A 19,211-nucleotide genomic window follows, 5' to 3' on the forward strand; every position below is an offset into this window, starting at 1 on the left:
CATGAGTAAATGAGAGAGAAATCCCAGTCAGGCCATATCCCTGCAAGAAACAGACCTGTCATCATTCACAGACCTAACAGCACAATGGCTGATTAAAGCATTATTGCCTCCAAATTGAAAAGTGAATTAAAGAGCCACCGCAGTCTGGACACACCGCGTGGGGGGAGTGTGTCTTCTTTCACTTAGTTTCATCATCCGTCCATGTGGGTCCGTTTACCAATCAGAGATCTACCCATTACGTGTGGGAAAGTCAAACGCACGCACAAACCGACTGTCCCGTTGCTTTTCAAGGTCACACCAGAGCTCACAACACATTTGCATCAAACCACCAGCAAACAGCTGCCAATTAACAAACAGCCTCTGCGTTAACACACACGCGTCACTGCCAATTACACTGTTGGGAGATCTCTCTCACACACCCAACCACTATACCTCAGTCCCACTGGAGACGGAAGAGATGGAGGAGAAGGAGGAGGAGGAGGAGGAGGGGGAGGAGGAGGAGGAAGAAGAGGAGGAGGGTTTAGGCGTACAGCAAATAACAGCTGATGTTTGGGGAATCGAGGAATCTATCAGTGGAGCGGGAGCGGTGGGGGCGGAGAGGATCGGGAACGTTCTCTGCCAGGAACAAGACTTTCAGGATCAGCTCTGTCACGCAGCCACGGGGGCAGAAATGGTGGCTGGCGAGAGGAGGCCTGACAGACTGAGCCGGCACATTGTGAGGTACACACAGCACAGTGGCACACTTTTATGAGCAGAGAAAACACTGAGTAATGTACACAGGCGGACAGAGTAGAGCACTGGGCGAAGGTGTTTTTCCAGAACTAAGGTCTTAAGTCATATTCTGCGTTTTCCTAATCTGGCTCGAACATCATAATGAAAGGGAATCATTTCCACACACAATTTGAATAAGGGCGTCGTCAGCAACAGGCAGCAAAAAGCCGTGGAGCAGAGCAGGTTGCTGCTGCAGAGTGACTGTGCACATGCCCATAAATACAAGGAACAAAGAATTATGTTCATCCTGCCTGTCTTTTACACACACACACACACACACACACAAACACGCACATCCCCACTCCCATCCAACTCCAAAACGTGCATACACACATGGCGAAATGATCATTTTCTTCATGCAGCAGCACAGAATTGAACTATTCATTACTGTCAACCTTGAAAGCAACCTGGTGCAGGCGTGGTAATGAGAATTTATTAATGTCCACAGCCACTAGATGGCACCATCTCCCCTTTCATTTCCAATTTGGCTTCCCATTCGTCAGCGGCTCAGCTGACCCTCGGAGGGACGACCGGCAGGATGCACTTCATACACTCAGCGGAGATTAAGAGAACTTGTTTTTTATCTCCACGTCTTTCTTTAACAAAAACATAACAGATTGGTATGAAAGAATAATTTAATGCACATTAGCAGCCTAACCATCTGATCTGAGACACTTCAGCCGGGAGATCTGCCCTCGCTGCATTATCATACACATCCCTTTGTGTTCGGCCTCCGACACATGGACTCTTGTGGTCTTCTATCAATCAGACAATCAATCAGCACCACTCAGCTTGTGGGAGGGTGGCTGTACCCAGCATGCCTTGGGTCGCGCAGTCGATACAGTGACCTTCAAGAAAACAAAAGACTCGCGGGGTATATTCAGGCGAACTGGGCATCCGAGTCAACGTCATCCCTTACCAATCCGACGGCTTGACACTCTCACTGGGTTCACATGTCCGCACACAGCCTGTGGAAGCCATCTGGTAATGTGGAATTGATTTCATTTGATATGTTCTACAGGAAATACAAAGATTGGGTTTGTAGGCGAACAGTGGCTCTGTCAATGCAAGGCATAGGAGACGGATGAAGAACACATGTATACCTATAAGTCCTTGTTTTTGTGGTGGCAATTTCTGTGAATCAAGCACAAAGTCAAACACTTCTTCCTGTATGTTTAATTCAGCCTCTGCAGATGGCCTCACAGTACAATCACCTGAATGACATGTAGAAATGAGCAAAGAACATTGGTGAGGTCTGTGATCTTACAACCCACAGCCCCCCTCCCATTGGGTATGTGTGTCTTATCAGGGTGGGAGACATCCTGCCTTCACGTCTCTGTGGACCAGATCCCAATCAAGCAGGCCATCAAGTTCAAATCTCTGAGCAATAGACTGTCAAGGTGAAGTTCCCCTTCTAGATGAACTATGTGGTCAATCTTCCACACACACACACTTCTGCTCATGCAATATCACATCCACAAGTGACAGAATTTCAATTACATTTTCATATCCATAGAGTGAGTAAACATAAGAAGGAGATAGTAGCCGTCGCAGCTTTGAATCAAGTGCAGTAACAATCTTTTCCTCAAGCCAAAGCCTCGAAGCTGTGATTAAACGAGGTTCTTTCAGTGTTCGAACAGACTTGTTGAGAGGAGAACTGAGACAGGAAGCCGCTGCCAATGACCATCATTTCTTCTTGCCAGATTTCTTGGCACTTTTGCTCGAAAGAACGGCGGGGTTTGTTTTTTCCTGGACTGCGTGCTGGGCCTCCTCCAGCGCTTGTTTCTCCTCTCGGTCCTTTTTCACGGCCGCGATCAGACGGCTACTAAAGGCCTTGCAAGCGTTGAGAAATTTCTTACGCCGCTGCCACAAGAGCGCCTGGAGACAGGGGAGAGAAGCAGAGAGAGAGAGAGAGAGAGACAGTGCAGAGTCATGTTTAACCAGCGGGACAGGGAACTGACACAAAGACGCTGTCACACTGTGAGGGACAAAGATGCTCATTAGTGTTGTCCACGTCTACTATTTCACCAACCTGCATGTTGTCGTATATCTCCAGCTGGCTTGTCATGAGCTCCTTCCGGTCGAGCTCCTGCTGTTCTCGCTGTTCCCGCACGTTTTCTCGAACCAAGCGGTAGCTCTGGATCTTTTCTAAGCGCTCGTTCTCCTCCATCTTCTCCATTTGTGTGTCCATCAGCACGGGAAACTCTTTGTGGCATCTGCGATCATACAAAGGGACTTAATACAATGAGTATAATCCTACTATGATGTTTTTTTTACACCTTTTGGATATCATTTCTTACAAGAATGTTAATATTGTATAGTTCAAAATAGATATAGCGTCATGCAAATTGCAAATGTTTATCGACTTGTAAAAGGGATATTTTGGGAGTTAAATTGTCATCTCAAACTATTGTACCTCTTATCAAATTTCACCAGGTTGCAGATTTTACAGACAATTTTTTTCTGAGATGGAACAAGCGACAATGTTGACACAGGCAGAGCAAATAAAAATGGAAATGTGGCAGATAAGTGCAGAGGGAAATGATAAACTCAGTTCCATGCCTTATCTCATATCCCAAGTTGTGTATCTAGATCGATATCAGTGAAATCTATTGGGATTTGATTAGAAACACTGTGTGTGGGTATTTCCCTGGAAAGATTTTGTGCCTAAAATGTAATTTATTTGTGTGTGTGTGTGTGTGTGTGTGTGTTTGCATGCCAAGACAGACAGGAGCTGCAAAAGATGGAGGAAAAAACGTTTGCGAGGCAGTCAAGGTGTGTGCGTTTAAACACACACACACACACACACACACACAACACACACACACACCTACACGGGAGGTCAACAGGAGATTACCAGTGTTAAATGTGACTTCCCATTTCCTGAGCTGACCTTAATCAAGAGGCGAGGCCAATAGAGGCGATGATGAGAGTTCATTTGGGTAATGAACACGGTCATGTTCCCACTCTATCACTGGGTTTAACAACATGTGTGCTAATGCTGGAGAGATAGCGCGTACGTGGTGTGAAGCTGTCACGTGCCCTGCAGTGTGTCTTTGTGAGACAGAGTTGTTTTGCAGACTCCTCTAATAGACTACACCTCGGGATCTCTCTCTCTCTCGCTTCCTCGGCTCGGAGAGCAGGTCACAGCGCAAGCAGCCATTAGCGGCTGGGCCCGGACCCACGTGTGGACAAAAACACACACAAACACACCCACACCAGCAGCGGGTGGAGAGGTGATGGGTGAGGGGCACATCTCATTGGAGCGACGGGCTCGTTGGGGTCCTGAAATAGCTCTCTAATTACCAGACCCAAATATCACCTCATTTATCACAGAGAGGGACGGACAGAGGGAGAGTAATGGGAGACTCGGGGGGGGAGCGGAGGAGGGAGACTCTTCCCTTCTGAACACTCGCCGACAAATGTCACAAGCCGACACTTCACATGTGTCACAAACGAAAATACAATAATCCTGTTTTCATGTTAACAATGTTATTCACGCCCTGGCAGATAACTGTCCAATAAAAATGTTGCTCTGAGTGATAATACTAATTGGGGTCCAGTTATATGGTGGAGTCGCTGCAGTGCAATGCCGCAGGGGACACAGATAACAACCCCCGGGAAGACACAGCATCAGACAGTTGTTTATAATTTGGGAGCCCTATTTAACACCTGCAAATATCAAGGATATATATTTTTTTAAACATTATATTGTGAGATTTGCTCCAGAGGTTGAACATATTTGAGCAAGGACAAGATTTCGTTCTCTTTTTTTTTCTCTCAACGTAGCCGATGTCTGGTGTTTACAGTTCTATACATCGGATACATCCCCATCCTCTGGAGTCATTGCCCTTTCAGGTCAGGGAAAGTGTATAGTCTTGTTACACTGCTGTTCACAGAACTGATGGGAGCAAAGGTTACGGACAAAACCAATTTGCTGATGGGGAGCAGGATGCTGGTATGTCCAACAAGACATGCATGGTGAACATATACATACATGCAGAGGGATACAAGAAACCCCAGGTCTAGTGGAGTCAGGCCTTTCAGCTCAGGCTCACAAAGTGAGAACAGCAAAGTGATTCAACAGCTGCATTAGGCAACTGGACCACACACTGCATATTCCCCACAGGAAACACAAGAAACTGCCATTTCAGAAATATACAAGAGGAGGAGTCTTGGCTCTTAATGTATTGTTATCCAACTCTGGCCTCTGAGCGCAGAAACTAATGTGTCTGTTGGAACAAGCTGAACTGAGATCTGTTTATATAGAGGAACGCAAGGGACCAGAAAAATAACTGTTCTTAATACAGCTTCTAGATGACAGATACAATATATATATATACATATATGTAGTTGTGGGCTATAATTGTTTTGTTTGATATTTCTAAAGAGTGAACAGACACAAGAAGGAGACAAGAGCAGTCGCAGGGACAAACTTTTGCTGTTGTTTCATCAAGTACAAGCAACGAAGCTGTGATTAAAAAAAGATCCTCCAGTGTGCCAACAGACTTGTTGAGAGGAGAATTGAGACAGGAAGCTGGTGCCAATGACCACCTGTCTTCCTGCCAGCTCTCTTGGCACGTCTGTCCTGCTGCTGCGTGCCAGGCTCAACTCAGGTCCGTTATAGAACGGTACCCAAGCAGCCATCGTGGTGCAGCAAAGGAAATCTGAGAATTCTGCGACGTACATGCATGTGTAACCTGTGATGGCTACGGTTTGCTTTCAGGATTTTTCCCATTTTATACTCGTGCTGGCCAAATAAAGTATGCAGAGAAATCGATGTAAAGAATGAGAGAAAGGGTGAGAAAGCAGTAGAGCACCTGATAAAGGGCGTGTAGTCCATTTGGGTAAAGGTGAAGGAGGTAGCCTGCTTCTGATTGGCTGGAGAGGTGGGAGGACCAGATGTCGGAACAGCTATAAAAGAAACTTTTATTAAAGGGCTTAATTTCAAACATGTGACAATCAAAACAGAGAGTGCTGAAATACATACTTGTGAGTTTGGTACCGAGCTCTTCGCCGTCTACTTCTTCTTCTTGACGTTGTTCTTGGTTTAGAAATTCGAGACGAGACCGTTGAGCCTAGAAAGACAGTGAAGAATTCTGTTTAAGTTGCATTTACTAATTTCTAAATACATCTTTCCAAACTTTACTTTTCACATTCCTACAGGAGATCCAATAGATGGGAAAAGGGCCATAAAGATGATGAGGGGTCACCGTGAATCTCCATTTCAAACTCCATGTTACCTTGGCAGAGCGGCCGGGCTCCGCTATCTCCCAGGCTCTTTTAATGAATTGAATCTGGTCCACTCTCGCTGTGTCCTTCTTCACCTCCACGCTCTCCGCTTGACTCTTGTCGCTGACCACACGCAGCGTCCAGTGCGGCTTAGTCAGGTCAAGGCTCTGCACAGGGATACACACACAGGCAGCACAGACTAAATGCATAATGCACACACACAGGCACACAATCATGTCCCAGCTGAAGGTCACTGCTCCACAATGCATGATGATGATGTCTCTTTCAATGAGCAGCTCAGACAGTCTGGCACACAGACAGACAGACAGAGCTAGGATTACATTATAGGTCCTGTTCATCTCTTTTGTCTTTATTGTAAATAGCTGAAAAATATTTTTTGACTTTGTTTCCTCAGCAATCATTTTGTCCTCTACCTTCAGCAGTGTTGCGCTGACAATGCTGGAATAAATATTCGAAATGGAAATTTATTGAAAGTGGCCAGTATTCGAATGTGCCTTGCAGATTTCAATGGGTTTAGAGTTTGACATGTAGAGCTGTGGAGAATAAAAGGCATCCGAAGTGGATCAGACATTTATCAAACCATGGCCGTTACTCTGAGAATCACAGGCCACACGATTACAGGGCGTTTTAAAACTACTGACTCCTACTCAGTGTAAATACATGCAGGTCGTCTTGGCAGCTGCAGGAAGTCTGATAAGGTCACTTTCTCCTATTAACATTTCAGAGTTCACTTACAGCAGAGTCGACCAAATATGTAAATACTGACCTGCCTGATGAAATAAACTATAATAAATATTGCAACAGAGGTGCAAGAAAATGAGTTCAACAACAACCTCGTTATTTTGGCGTGGATGGCAAATTGTGACGAGGAGTTAAATATGCACTTCACTGAAAGTGCCTGAACCTCCTGAGCTCAATAAGAGTTACAAATACTATCTTTGCATATTGTTGTAAAGTTTTTACGAGACAACAACCACTGAACCTTTTCCAAACATGACAGGACTGTGGAAAATACATGTGGGCGTAAGTTAAGAGTGTGTTCTGAGTGCATTTCGTCTGTTGAATTTGCCCACGCTGCAACATAATTGACTACAAGTGCACCTTATATTTAATACCTATCTATAGATGTTGTTTCTAATTTATAGCTGGCCATGTTGTGGTGTTTTGTTTTGTTGTGCGTCACAGTGCTGAAGTGATGTCTCACCGTTTCCGGCTTGGAGCCAGATTTGGGCGTGGCACGTGGCTTCCCCTTCTCCTTGTCCGCTTCGCCTTTGCGGTGGCCTTTGAGCGTGCTGGATGAACCCTTCGAGTTCTCTGGCTTGTTTGCTACATTCAGCAAAAAGAAGGAATTAGGTAAACTCATTTTTCTATTGTCATCTTCAAAAACTGCTGTGTACTACTAGCAATATGCTGTTGAATATGACATGTAAAAGCACTGTTATCATAAATATTCAATTGAAAAAGGTTTCAAAAGACGACTCTTTCCTTCTTGGAATTCTGAAATCAAGGAAATGTTTTTAGGTGCATATAACTTAACATTTGTGTAAAAATTAAGAGACTCCCATAAGTTTGGCATGTTTTGATAGATCTAATTATAGTGTAAAAGGCTAAAAAACCTTGTTTGACAATTCATTCCACATCCATTCATAGAACCCTCTTCAGAAAGAACCTCAGCAGTTTATCCAACCTGAGTAGAACACTCTGCATGTGTTGTGTGTTTGTTTGTGTGCTAGATGGCACTGTTGTACTTTACAGCAGAAGGTGAGCACCAGTCCTCAGCACAGCTGAAGCATCAACTCTGAGGCTCCCTTCTCTGATACAGAAAGGCATAATAATCCATCATTCAGCTGACACCCTCTCATTCTGCCCGAGCAGCTTTGGTGCACGCTCATTGAGTAACTCTTATCTCAAGTCATACAGAAAGCTTAACGTTCAAATTGGATCCAAATATCAATGAGTGTAGCTGTAATTTGGGATTAATTGAAAAACTGATTTTCATGCAGTTTGTGTACTCTCGTATTACCACAGTTATTGACAGCATGGGGGTCGACAGGAGAATGAAAGCGACATCTGACTGGTTTAAGGTGTATTTACTGGGGTTTTTAAAGCAGAGATGCATGTGCACGCTTGAAACATGCGCAGTACAGTGTTTGGACTGCAGCTTGTTAAACAGCTTGTTAAAGTGGTCTCAAAGCTTGGCATGGCATGTAATGATTGTGTGCATCCATGTAGCATGTAGGGAGCATGATCAAGGGCACAGCCTCACCACTGAGACAGAGTTAAACTGGGTGAAATTAATTCACTTTCCTGCTGAGATATTTCCCAGGGCACCAGGGGGCAAGAGCCAACTTCATTTGACTTCCCATCGACCCACTTTCACAAGCTAATCGGAAAAAAAAACACCACAGAAGACCCATGTGGACATTGGCCTGCACGTACGTACACACACGGCAAATCTGCGCACACAACCTTAGCAAGGTCACAAATCTATGAGGAGAAAATGCATGCAAGTGACCATTACTGGAATAAATAACTAGGTGGGTTTTGCTCTGTAGTCATAATACATCTAATATCTGGCTTGAACATTCATCCATGCCCCAAAAAAGCCACACACACAGATCATCTGCAGATTTCATGCCATGCAAACAGGATGGGTAAATACGAGAACCATTGTCAGGAGCAATGAGAAAAGCGAATGAGGATTCAGCGACAGCCGGCTGGGCTTTCTCTCTTCAGGCAATCATGCAAATTGTCAAGCATGCAGCACCTTTTTCACATCAACCTCCACCCGCGACGCAATTAATTCGTCCCCTCAGAATTTTTAAGGAGCTTCTGCAAAATTTCAAAGCTGCGACTTGTTTCAATCGATCTAATTTGTGCAGCGTGATTAAAGGCAGTGCAGCAGAGATGGGGGCAGAGGACAGGATTAGCGCCTCAGCCAAACAACCAATGGGCACAATATCTCCCACTCTGATCTGTGAAAGCAGTTGTATTCATTTGCAGACCCCTGGCTGGCAGAAGCAAAGGAAGGAAACTGCATCGGCCTTGGCCCCTGACACTGCCTACTGAGTATCCGCCACATTTCACACGTAAAACATAAATAAGCAGAGTAAAACAAAATAAACACGAAGGGCATACTAGACAATTAATTCATAACCTAGGGCTGAAAAGCTGGAAACTTCTGAAAGCAATAACAAAAAAAGATAAAAACAGCAAATATATGGAGATGTCTCAACCAGACATTGGTGAATGTTTAGACTTAGTTTCGATGTTCAGATCAAGATTGATTGTGTTGGTGTAGCATTTGTCTTGAGTATGTACCTCTCATCTCATTCTTATGCAATTCTTTGAGGTGATGGACAAAATCCCACTGAGCTTCATCCAAATCCCAGCTCTTATGAAGCACCGCTGCCTGCACCACATACGTACGATCCTGCGAAAAACAGTCAAGCAAAGTCAACGGACAAACTTCTTCAATACACTTTAAAACACACCATAGACACAGGGAGCATGACGAACGTGGAATACGGCACGTTGAGCTGAAAGCCGACATGTGACGAGTGCTATTTGTGAACATACAGCTGCAAACTGCTGATGATTCAGAGAGAGACACAGGGATCTTAAAGAAGAAACATCACATTTTGTGTTTGCTGTTCTCTGCCCTCGTTGACAGAAGCACATGCTTGGCACAAAAGGAGAGGAGGCAGTGGGCTTGTTAGCCAAGATTATATCAGGAGCGGTAACTCCTACATCCATCACACTGAGCAAAGAGGACAGAACTCAGACCGCAGTCCAAGGTGAGACTAAACTAATGCAGAGAGACGCATGCTATAAAAAAAAGCCAATTATAGTTTTTTATATATAGTATATACTGTGTATAGTTCATAGTTGCAATACAGCCTAATACATTTTTTTTAATCGATGTAGTTTGTGTTATAATGTATTATGTACACACTATAGGAGACTTCAATCCATCATTAGTGTGCATCAATATGTCTGCTGTGTGTCCCTGTGGTGCGGAACAGAGCTTTCATCACTGCCCCTTCGCTCTAAGTCTTGATCAATGTTTCTAGTCCTGATCGATAGCTGTTTATTTTGGCCTGCCGCTGATCTGTGAGATCTGACATGATCCGTCTCATCACTATTGATGCCACTACAGTGGTGTGTCACTTCAGAGGAGAGATTCATCTTCCTTTCGTGTCAGAAACGGCTCAATTCACCACGGTGTCATGAGATTAATTGGGGTTATTCATAAGGTGAGAGCAGTTGCTGAAGGACTTTGAAAATAGGTGCTTTTTCTCCGCATGTATCACTGACAAAAAAAAACTAAAACCAAGTCTGTTTTTACATAAGTGAACAATGCAGCCAGTGTGTGGACAGTTTTTTTCAATGATGATAGTGCCTGCTATATACTTTGGCAATACACAAACAAATTACAACAGGTCTGTTAGATATAAGACCTTCAGACAATAGAGTGACTCATAAATCATGCACAAATCCCTGCTCCCTGACAAGTGTAGACAGTGACAACAAAACCACCCCTCCGGTCTACGCTGCTCTCTTCTTGCAAATTTTGTCTTGTGTGAGAAGCTGTGTGTGGGTGTGAGTAAGTTCCTCATGTGTGAGTGTGTGCAAGCGCATGCCTGCAAAAAGAAAAAGGCGTTATGTTTAATTTGGAGTGAAAAATTGATATGAACACAGGGAGAAAGAAAGTGGGTGACAGGAGAGAAAGTGCGATGTGTGTGTGTGTGTGTGTGTGTGTGTGTGTGTGTGTGTGAGTGTGCTTGTGTGTGTGCGAGAGTGAGATCGGTGAAGTGTTTGACTAACAACAGCAGATAGCACACAGACAGTGGTCAGTGATACCATAGTCTCTGTGGGAGGCTGGTGAGACAAGGAGTCCAGTTTCTCATCTTTTTGTGGGGGAGCGTCTACCCCTTTGACTCCCTCGTCCTGGATGGGGCTTCTCCTCTGCTCCTGGTCCATCTCATCTGTAACAGAGAGAGAGAGAGAGAGAGATGATAAACTAAGAGGCCATATGTGAAACGGGACGGGAATGATCAGCTATGTGTCAGCGTACGGCTAATGGAAATCCACAGAAAAGCAGTCATTGGATGGAGTCGCAGGTTTTAAAGAGCTATTGTGTGTTGTAGCTTTACTCCCTGCCATCATTTTACTGCTCATTAGGCTAATAGAGAAAAAAGCATATTCATTATTAAGTGTCAGTTCAATCAAATTTATCATAGTGGAAAAGTTTTCAGTGCAATTCAACTTTATTCATGTTGGTGTAAGTATTAAGAAGAGTGTTGAATTATGAAGATGCAACATGCAGATCAGAAGCAGACTGACAAATCTTCTGCCATGAAGGGATTCACTGATTAAGTTATTTTCGATTTTCCAAAAACCGAATGACTGCTCACCTTTGTCAACCAGGAACCAGACGATAGGAATGACCACGTGGCCTTTCCCTGTTTTGCTGGCCACCTCCTTCTCCTGGTCCAGTATCGCCAGATGTATAAAGACATCTGGCGAGGAAGTCTGAATCTGAACTGTTCCCTTGATGTCTTCTTTCACCTGCACAAGGTAACTATGGAAAAATCTCAAATGACTGTGGGCACCATTAGTCTTTATGTTGTCCTGAGCTGAGGAAATTGGTTTGTTTCCACAGCTCCTTGAAGGATTTAGTATGATATGTTTTCTTTGCTTGTTACACCTTGTGTCAAATGATAACACATCTCAGATCATATACTGTAGTGTAAATAATTAATATTTGTAATCACACACATTCAGCCCAAAAAATTAAAATTGAAAAGTGTAAATCCTATGATGAAAATTTGTTGTAGACTCTCAACAAACTATGTATTTTATATTTCTCTTACCGACATATGTTGTTGTCATCATTGGGAATGTAATAATCCCGGATTTCCTGCACTGAGAAATTGTTGAGTGGAGCCTCCCGGGCCAGTTTTGGGAGAGGTTCCCTTGAGCTAATCAGGCGCAACTTCCAATTGAGACCAGCAGGGGGTGATTCAGGTATGACAGCCTCTGCTACGAAGGTGTAGCCAAGCTGGAATGACAGATACAGAGGGATTAAGAAGAAAAAATATTTTCTATTACAGAGGGATTGGGGAGAAATTTAAAACTTGAACCCAGTGATTGGTTAACTGAGACAGGAAACAATCCTCCTTAAATATAAATATATATTTACCCAGTTTTGCAGAATGTACAAAGAAAATAAGCCAAATATACAAAAGCAACCAAAGTGTAAGTGTTGATAGGTTCCACAGACCTTGTTGGGTTGATAGACACGAGTTGCTAGTCTGTTGTCCAGCTCCTCTCCTGTGTCATTATCTATGACGTGCAGCAGACAATTAGGGATCGGGGAGTAAATCTTCGTTACCAGCAGCATCTCCTTAGGTATTAGGAAAACCTCTCTTCACATGAAAGAAACAAGATATACAATAACATTATTAGAACTCTGCGTTATACAAACAGACATTTTCCCGATATTACCTTTATCTGCATATATGAGAGCCAAGCGCATGGCTCAAAGGCAACGTTATGACCTTTGGTGAGAGGTGGACATCAGCCATTGTTACCTGGATTCATCCAGATGTTTCACTGACAAGCCTCAACCTTTAAGTTACAACATTTTCCAACCTGAAAACCAGGATCCAGGAGTTGGCCGTGTCGTGAAGAGACACAGAATAATCATCGAAGGAGATTTTGGTCCATTCATCCCCCTGACACGGGTAGAGCATTGCGTTCCCTTTGGAGTGGTGGTCAATTATATCCCTGTGCAGGAAACACAGGAGACAGCACTTTTAGAAACACACATTTTATGAGAAGACCAAGACATTATCTCTGCTATAAAAAAAGACGACATTGAAGGAGACTATGTAGTATGCACTTCACATCGCAGCATGAACTTTGGCTGAAGTGGATGTTTCTGTCAGTTTCTGTCAGGCTCACAACACCCAACAAACCCCCGCCCTACCCTTCACGCAGACATTAACTATGCTCGGAATGCTCGTGCGCACACATACAGCACTTCCCCAGGCAGCAGGTCATTCAGCAGACGCTGCAAGCCGATTGGAACGAGGAGAGGATAAACAGCAGATGGTACCACTGGGAAAAGATGGAACACAATGTGGAAAATGCTCCCTGCCTGGCCGCCACAGGCCGCCACAACCAGGAGAGAGAGCAGATTCTAGGCATGTGGTGCAACAGGGAGGCTAAACTGATGCCATACGATGTACAAAGCACCGGCGCAGGATTCTGAAGGATATTCTCTCAGATAATGACGCGTCTGATCCATTATGTGCTAAATTAACAAGGTGCATGGTATAAACATCCAAAATCAACATATTAATCATCAGAGTCATTCCAATCATGCCTTTTTTTACCATATGCATGTTTCACGTACCGTAGCATAAATACAGCATTTTCTTCTTCATTCGTCTTAACCTTTGTCCACATGCCTGAAAGGATCTTTGCAACAATGAGGTTCTCCTTCGTGCCTGAATAACACGAGCACACACACACAAACAATTAAAGACAAACAATTCAGGGAAGTTATTTACACTTGGAAAAGGGATTATTCAGACTTATTCCAGAAGACATGTTGAGGCTTTGATAGATGATGTCCGTACGATGTGTTAATGGGTGTGTATGTGTGTTTGCATGTAACTGAGAGGAACGCTCTGAAGGGACAGCTGAAAGATAAATGGTTTCACATCCGACATGTGGCATAGGTGTCCTCATATCCTCCCGCTGAAACGCCCTCCCTCCTCTCCCTCAGCTTTCTCCTTTCAAATGGCCACTTTCCAAAATTGACACAGCCATTGGAATGGCCAAGGCTAGCGTTAGAGAGATGAGATCTCCTATCATCTTTATGACGACAAGAGGGCAACTTAAAGGTGGCATGAGACAGAAAGGGAGAGAGGTGCAAAAAAAAGAGGGGAAGAAGAACAATAAGACTAGAATAGTGAGGCGGAAGAAAGATAAATCGAGATGCTGGTTGAACAGCTAATTTGACTTTTCGAGTTAATAAGTTTAGTTTTTACTTTCCTTTAAATAAAAAGCTTTTCTAAAAGTGCATGCTGACAGAATTTTTTAACACACGATTGGTGTTTCTGCCGTTTCCCTAAGTGGCACTCTGAAAGTACAAAGTGCTCTGACAAGTGAATGAAAAAAATGAGAAAGAACTTAACTATAACAGGTCTGTTTCATAGAAGTCAAGCTATTTCTCCTGTGCGTGTGTGCACTCCTTCTAATGCTGCATAACCAGCGACAGAAGCAGACAGGCTCTGTAATGATGTGGATATTGGGGATATCTGGTATCTTTGACTCAAATTTTCTGGCCATGAAAAACAAGCGAAAAGCTGATTTACATGCTATAGATCAGCACCGTTTTATGCAAATGCTCCATATGTGCGAGTTATTCAGAGGGCGTCAGTGTCATCTGTTGTGCCTGTAGAAGGCGTAGATCGCTTCAAGCCCCGGCAAAAAATAGACAATGTCTGGGCAATGTGTGACGTCCAGTGTCTCCACTTGATTCAACAAACAATTGTGCAAGGTGTAAGTACAAGAATCAGAAAGAAAACATGAATCCAAAGTAAGACGGATAAACAAACTGAGAGAAAAAGCTGCTGTTCCTGTATTTATTCAACCTTATCTTTCACGTGCTGTCATTATTGAGAGATATGGCTGTTGTTGCAGGAATGTTGTGTGCGTTTGTACGAGCGTTTCCTACATGTGTGTATCCCCTCTGTGGCCACCCCTCATCTGTCAGGGTGTATTAGTAAGAGTGGCAGTCTCATCAATACATATTTGTGCCTCTGCTCAGAGGCTCAATAAATGCCAACAGGCTAAATCAAACAGTGAATGTAAGAAGCAGGAGGTGTTTTGTGTGTGTGTGTTTGTGTGTGTGTAGGTAATACTAATAATTATCTTCATATTAAGCACAGACATTGTTATTGTATTTGTACTCTAAATTAGCTAATTTAACCTGCTGCAGAAGTGACAGCCACACATCAGACAATCCACTAAAGAAGAAAACAACATCAAATCATCACAGATGAAATATAAGATTGAAATCTGATCATGTAGTTAAATAGAAATATTTTTTACTAGTCTGTACCAGGCTTTGTGGCTTTGAGGACTTCTCGTGTCAAGTTTCCTCTGAATCGGGCTTGCAGTACAGTGGCTGCTTCGACCTCCGTGATCGAGGGCTGCCTGTCTCTCCAGTTTTCTGGAGGCTCTGACTCTGCATCTATTTAACAGCAATGCAACAGCGGTAAAACACAATTAGGACAACTGTGAAATAGCATGCATAAAAGCCAAGTGTTAAGCAAACTTACAGTTAATATCAAAAATTTGAGAACATGGGTTTTTTTTATATATAAGTCTGAAAAACTTGAAAAAATAACAGAAGTCAAGAGAAGTCTGCGCAAAAATAAAAAGGTCCCTTTCAGTTGATTCACTTATTTCAACACACAATAAATAGGATTTACATGCCCCTGGGTGACATGACCTGATACATTAAGCAGTTACATTCACGTGGGGAATGATTAGTGCAGTTGCATATTTATTTAAACATTGGCACAACTTGCAAAAACTGCTGTGACAAATTACACGGTTACGAAATAAACTCACAAATGAACCGAAATATAGGCAACATCTAAATATTCCTCAACACATAAATGGCACCTACATGCAGGGGAGTCCTCTCTGCAGCCTTTGCTAAAGAGGTAAGGGTCAGCGGTGAGGCCCATAACAGCAAACCGCTCCTCTGCAACCAGCTTCCTGCCCAGAGCCTTACACAGCATGTGGTAAACTGCAGAGTTAAACACCTGAAACAAACACACACGCACACACTTTGATGCTACAGTATATGCTGTATTTCGATGTGATTTCTGTATCTGGGCCTAAAATACTCAACATGTATTTTATATGGTTGTAGACGTCAATCAATCACCAACATATTAAGTAGTGTGAGGTATTCTCCAAATGGAAAGTACAACTGTGAGTCACCATTAGCAAGCTACCTTTAGGTGCTCCACTTTTTCCAGGCGGGTGTTGATGTTTGGCGGCTGATGAGTCTCCTGTAGGGCTCTTCCTGGATCCGACCGCTTGTGCCTATTACCGAAGGACGTCACCACTCTGCCCAGGGCTCGCAGGAGGGACGTATCCAGCGCGGTGAAACGAGCACTTTCCTGTTTAAGGATTGAAGGCTGAAGTGAAGCATCTATTTTATAACTTTATTTACTGCTGCAAATGAAATGGGATGCAAATGAAATGGGAGAGCGAAGCAGCAGGCCCACAACAACAGAATATTTCATTGAATTATGCTGGTGAGACACGTCAGGGAAGTTTAAAGGAAGTTTGCTACAAGCCTCTAAAATGTGCTGGATGGTAAAAGCACCCACATAAACACAAATTTGAACCTGAAAGAACATCTATTGTTCTATTATACATTCAGGAAAAAAAATACTGGGACAAAAGTAAGTCTCTCTGGTTTTGCTTCTTTTGTTCTGTATCTTTCACAATGTAGTGTTATTTTTCATATCTATGAACCGGATCTGTATATCTAATAAATACAAATAAATGCAAATTCATAGATTGAATCCAGATTAAGACAAGACAAAATATACATTCTAATAGGTTTGAGAGCTTAGGCAGAAATAAACAAGATATAAATTATGGAATGTTCCTCTTGACTGGTGAACTTTTAAGTGGAAAATTGCAATCCACAGAATTGTACAGAGTTTGATAATATATAAACAAAAACTGCCTCTTGTCGTCAGCCTCTAACTGAATCACTATCTCTGTCAACTGAGGACTACCGGGCCTGGTCACCTTGGTAAGATGTGACATCACAGTTTCTTCATCCCCAAAGATGAACGGTGTATTGCTGCACAGGTGGACATTGTAGCCCAGTGCTGCCTTAATGTGGAAGGACAACACATGCCGCCTACAGGGGACAGAGAGTAAACGGAGATTTTAAAAACAAGCACACAATTGATTTAGGTTCACTGCACATTCATTACTCAAGAAACTGTTTTCAACCTTCTCTGTGTGTGTTATCCTCTAAAGAAACTCAAAGTCTTATTGTAATTATTTGTCAAAGGCATTTCAACCAGTAGTTTAAGTGTTACGCTGTTAGAAATACAAGAAATTTGTGATGAGATGAAGGCCTCCCTTTACCACCACCACAGTGCACGCAGATCGAAAATGCATTCCACTGAATCTAATCCCTATCTAGTCTAAACAATGGAATTTTGTGTCACGGAATGGTGAGCAGGTCAAACAGTCAGAGGAACTGAAGCCTAATGTCCTCCACGCCAAGTGCCAAGCCCAGTTCACAAGGCCTGGATGGACATGAGAGAGTGGAACCCCCACTTGCTTGGCCCCCATTAGCTTTACATAATTCAGCCATCGCTAGTCTAACTAGATGGAGGAGCACTGAAGCAGAGCAACTCAAGAAGAAAAGGACGGCATCCAGGCGGGAAAGGGATGGGAGAGAGAAAAAGGGTGAAGAGTACAGGAAGAAAAGATAGAATAAAGGAAGGACAGAAAAATAGAGAAGGAAGGGGCATTAAAGCGGAGGCAAAAAAACATTTCACAGGACAGTGCAGTAGAGATGGGCTCACAAAGGCACGTGAAGTGTTAAGGTGTTTACAAAATGACTGCTTCCCAACAGCATGGACATATCAGCCATTATCTCTCTGAGTGTTCTATGGGGCATATGGGCACGATAAGTAGAGTGCTATGTGTGTGATTATGGCTCAGTGGTAATTGCACTGCTGCATACCTGCACCTGACCCCAGAATCTAGGCGCTCCGCTTCTAGGCCAAGTAGCACCCATTAATAGAGACTAGGACAGATGCGTTTTACTGCTTTTTAGAGCATCTGAGGGAGGCAGATCGCCGCTGCTAACTTTAACTTCATGGGCCTTAACTAGATCTCTGCACAGCTGCAAAGTCCACAGCAGCAGTGAAATGCTTTTACATTCATTTCTTTCATAGGAAGTTCTCAAGGGGGCTGAGGTGTTTTTGTGAGTGTGGCAGTTAGAGAAAGGATAACATGTTGTTTGAATATATTAATGATGAGATAAGATATTGAGTATTTATAAGCACTGCATTTGCATATAAGGATGCCAAATTACTTTAAAATGTAATTGTGCAAGTATAATATATATAATGGTTTGTTACACATAGGTCAAAATCTACATCACAGATTTGGAATGGAGGAGTAAAGAATCAATGGAGTCCTACCCTGGGGGTAAGTCAAGCACAGCTGCCTTGGACGAGGTGGTTTTGATGGTGAGAACAGGAAGCTGAGACTGTGCACTCTTCCAGGAGTGTGGCTGGGCGATGAGAACTCCAGGTCTACACGATGCTGATATTTCCTTTTCTAAGCAGTGTTGCAGATGGAAGTGAAACTGTGTTATTGATCACATACTTTAATCAAATGTGTCAAACACAGTAGATCATTTTAATTAGTTGTACTGGTTTAATGAATATTGATTTGAGAGAAAAGACTCTCTGTTGAAGACTTGAGTGAAGCTCTTTATGGACTATCAGACCATCCTTTGGTATTCCAGTATCTCTATCTCCGTGCGTGCATGTGTGTGAGTGCAAGTGTAGATAAATCCTTACTCTCCTCAGCTGTAAGTCCCCAGAGAAGCAGAACTGAGAAGGTTATGAGGATATGGGAAGGTTGCATGCTGTCCACACACAGGTAGTGAGTGCCCCGCACCTCTGGACACTAGGTTGGAAACACACACAAACACACACATATATATAGAGATAAGGAGAGAGAGGGAGAGAAGGGGGAGAGAGACACGAGAGGAGGGATGATGGATAAAAGGTGACTTAGTATCAGCAAAGTGGGGAAGAAGGGGAAGAGATAGAAAGGAGCCAAGTGAGTTAAAGAATTATTTGAGGAGCGGCCTACATAGGAGAGGCTAAGTTTTAAAAATTTAACTGAACAAATTTTTCTTCGGCCGATGAGGAAGACAGATAAAAACAAGTCAGGGTACAAAGATGCTGTAGGTGCAGAAAAAGAGAGACAAGAGAAAAGATAGCATGACTAAACATGTCCAGAATCAGTACTAACACATACAGATGGACACTTTCCATTTGAGATGACAGTAGCTGCTTCCACTGAATTATTAGGTTTGTATA

At 43.2% G+C, this 19,211-nt stretch overlaps 1 protein-coding gene across 1 annotated transcript in view; it reads right to left on the bottom strand.

Moving 5' to 3' along the window:
• Positions 1-1,802: 1,802 nt before the first annotated feature.
• Positions 1,803-19,211, bottom strand: part of adgb (androglobin) — a 34,187-nt gene continuing 16,778 nt past the window's right edge. The window contains exons 17-35 of the mRNA XM_062410737.1: positions 18,684-18,792; positions 18,300-18,438; positions 16,882-16,996; positions 16,071-16,238; positions 15,737-15,875; positions 15,164-15,295; positions 13,448-13,541; positions 12,682-12,816; positions 12,311-12,455; positions 11,901-12,088; positions 11,442-11,608; positions 10,888-11,012; positions 9,346-9,457; positions 7,229-7,350; positions 6,015-6,170; positions 5,762-5,849; positions 5,592-5,685; positions 2,804-2,987; positions 1,803-2,649 (exon numbers count right to left, since the gene is read on the bottom strand). Coding sequence (XP_062266721.1) covers positions 2,458-2,649; positions 2,804-2,987; positions 5,592-5,685; positions 5,762-5,849; positions 6,015-6,170; positions 7,229-7,350; positions 9,346-9,457; positions 10,888-11,012; positions 11,442-11,608; positions 11,901-12,088; positions 12,311-12,455; positions 12,682-12,816; positions 13,448-13,541; positions 15,164-15,295; positions 15,737-15,875; positions 16,071-16,238; positions 16,882-16,996; positions 18,300-18,438; positions 18,684-18,792 — 2,604 coding nt within the window. The 3' untranslated portion in view covers positions 1,803-2,457. The remainder of the gene's footprint in view (positions 2,650-2,803; positions 2,988-5,591; positions 5,686-5,761; positions 5,850-6,014; positions 6,171-7,228; positions 7,351-9,345; positions 9,458-10,887; positions 11,013-11,441; positions 11,609-11,900; positions 12,089-12,310; positions 12,456-12,681; positions 12,817-13,447; positions 13,542-15,163; positions 15,296-15,736; positions 15,876-16,070; positions 16,239-16,881; positions 16,997-18,299; positions 18,439-18,683; positions 18,793-19,211) is intronic.

The sequence above is a fragment of the Platichthys flesus genome, chromosome 18 (assembly GCF_949316205.1).
Source record: "Platichthys flesus chromosome 18, fPlaFle2.1, whole genome shotgun sequence".
NCBI lineage: Eukaryota > Metazoa > Chordata > Actinopteri > Pleuronectiformes > Pleuronectidae > Platichthys > Platichthys flesus.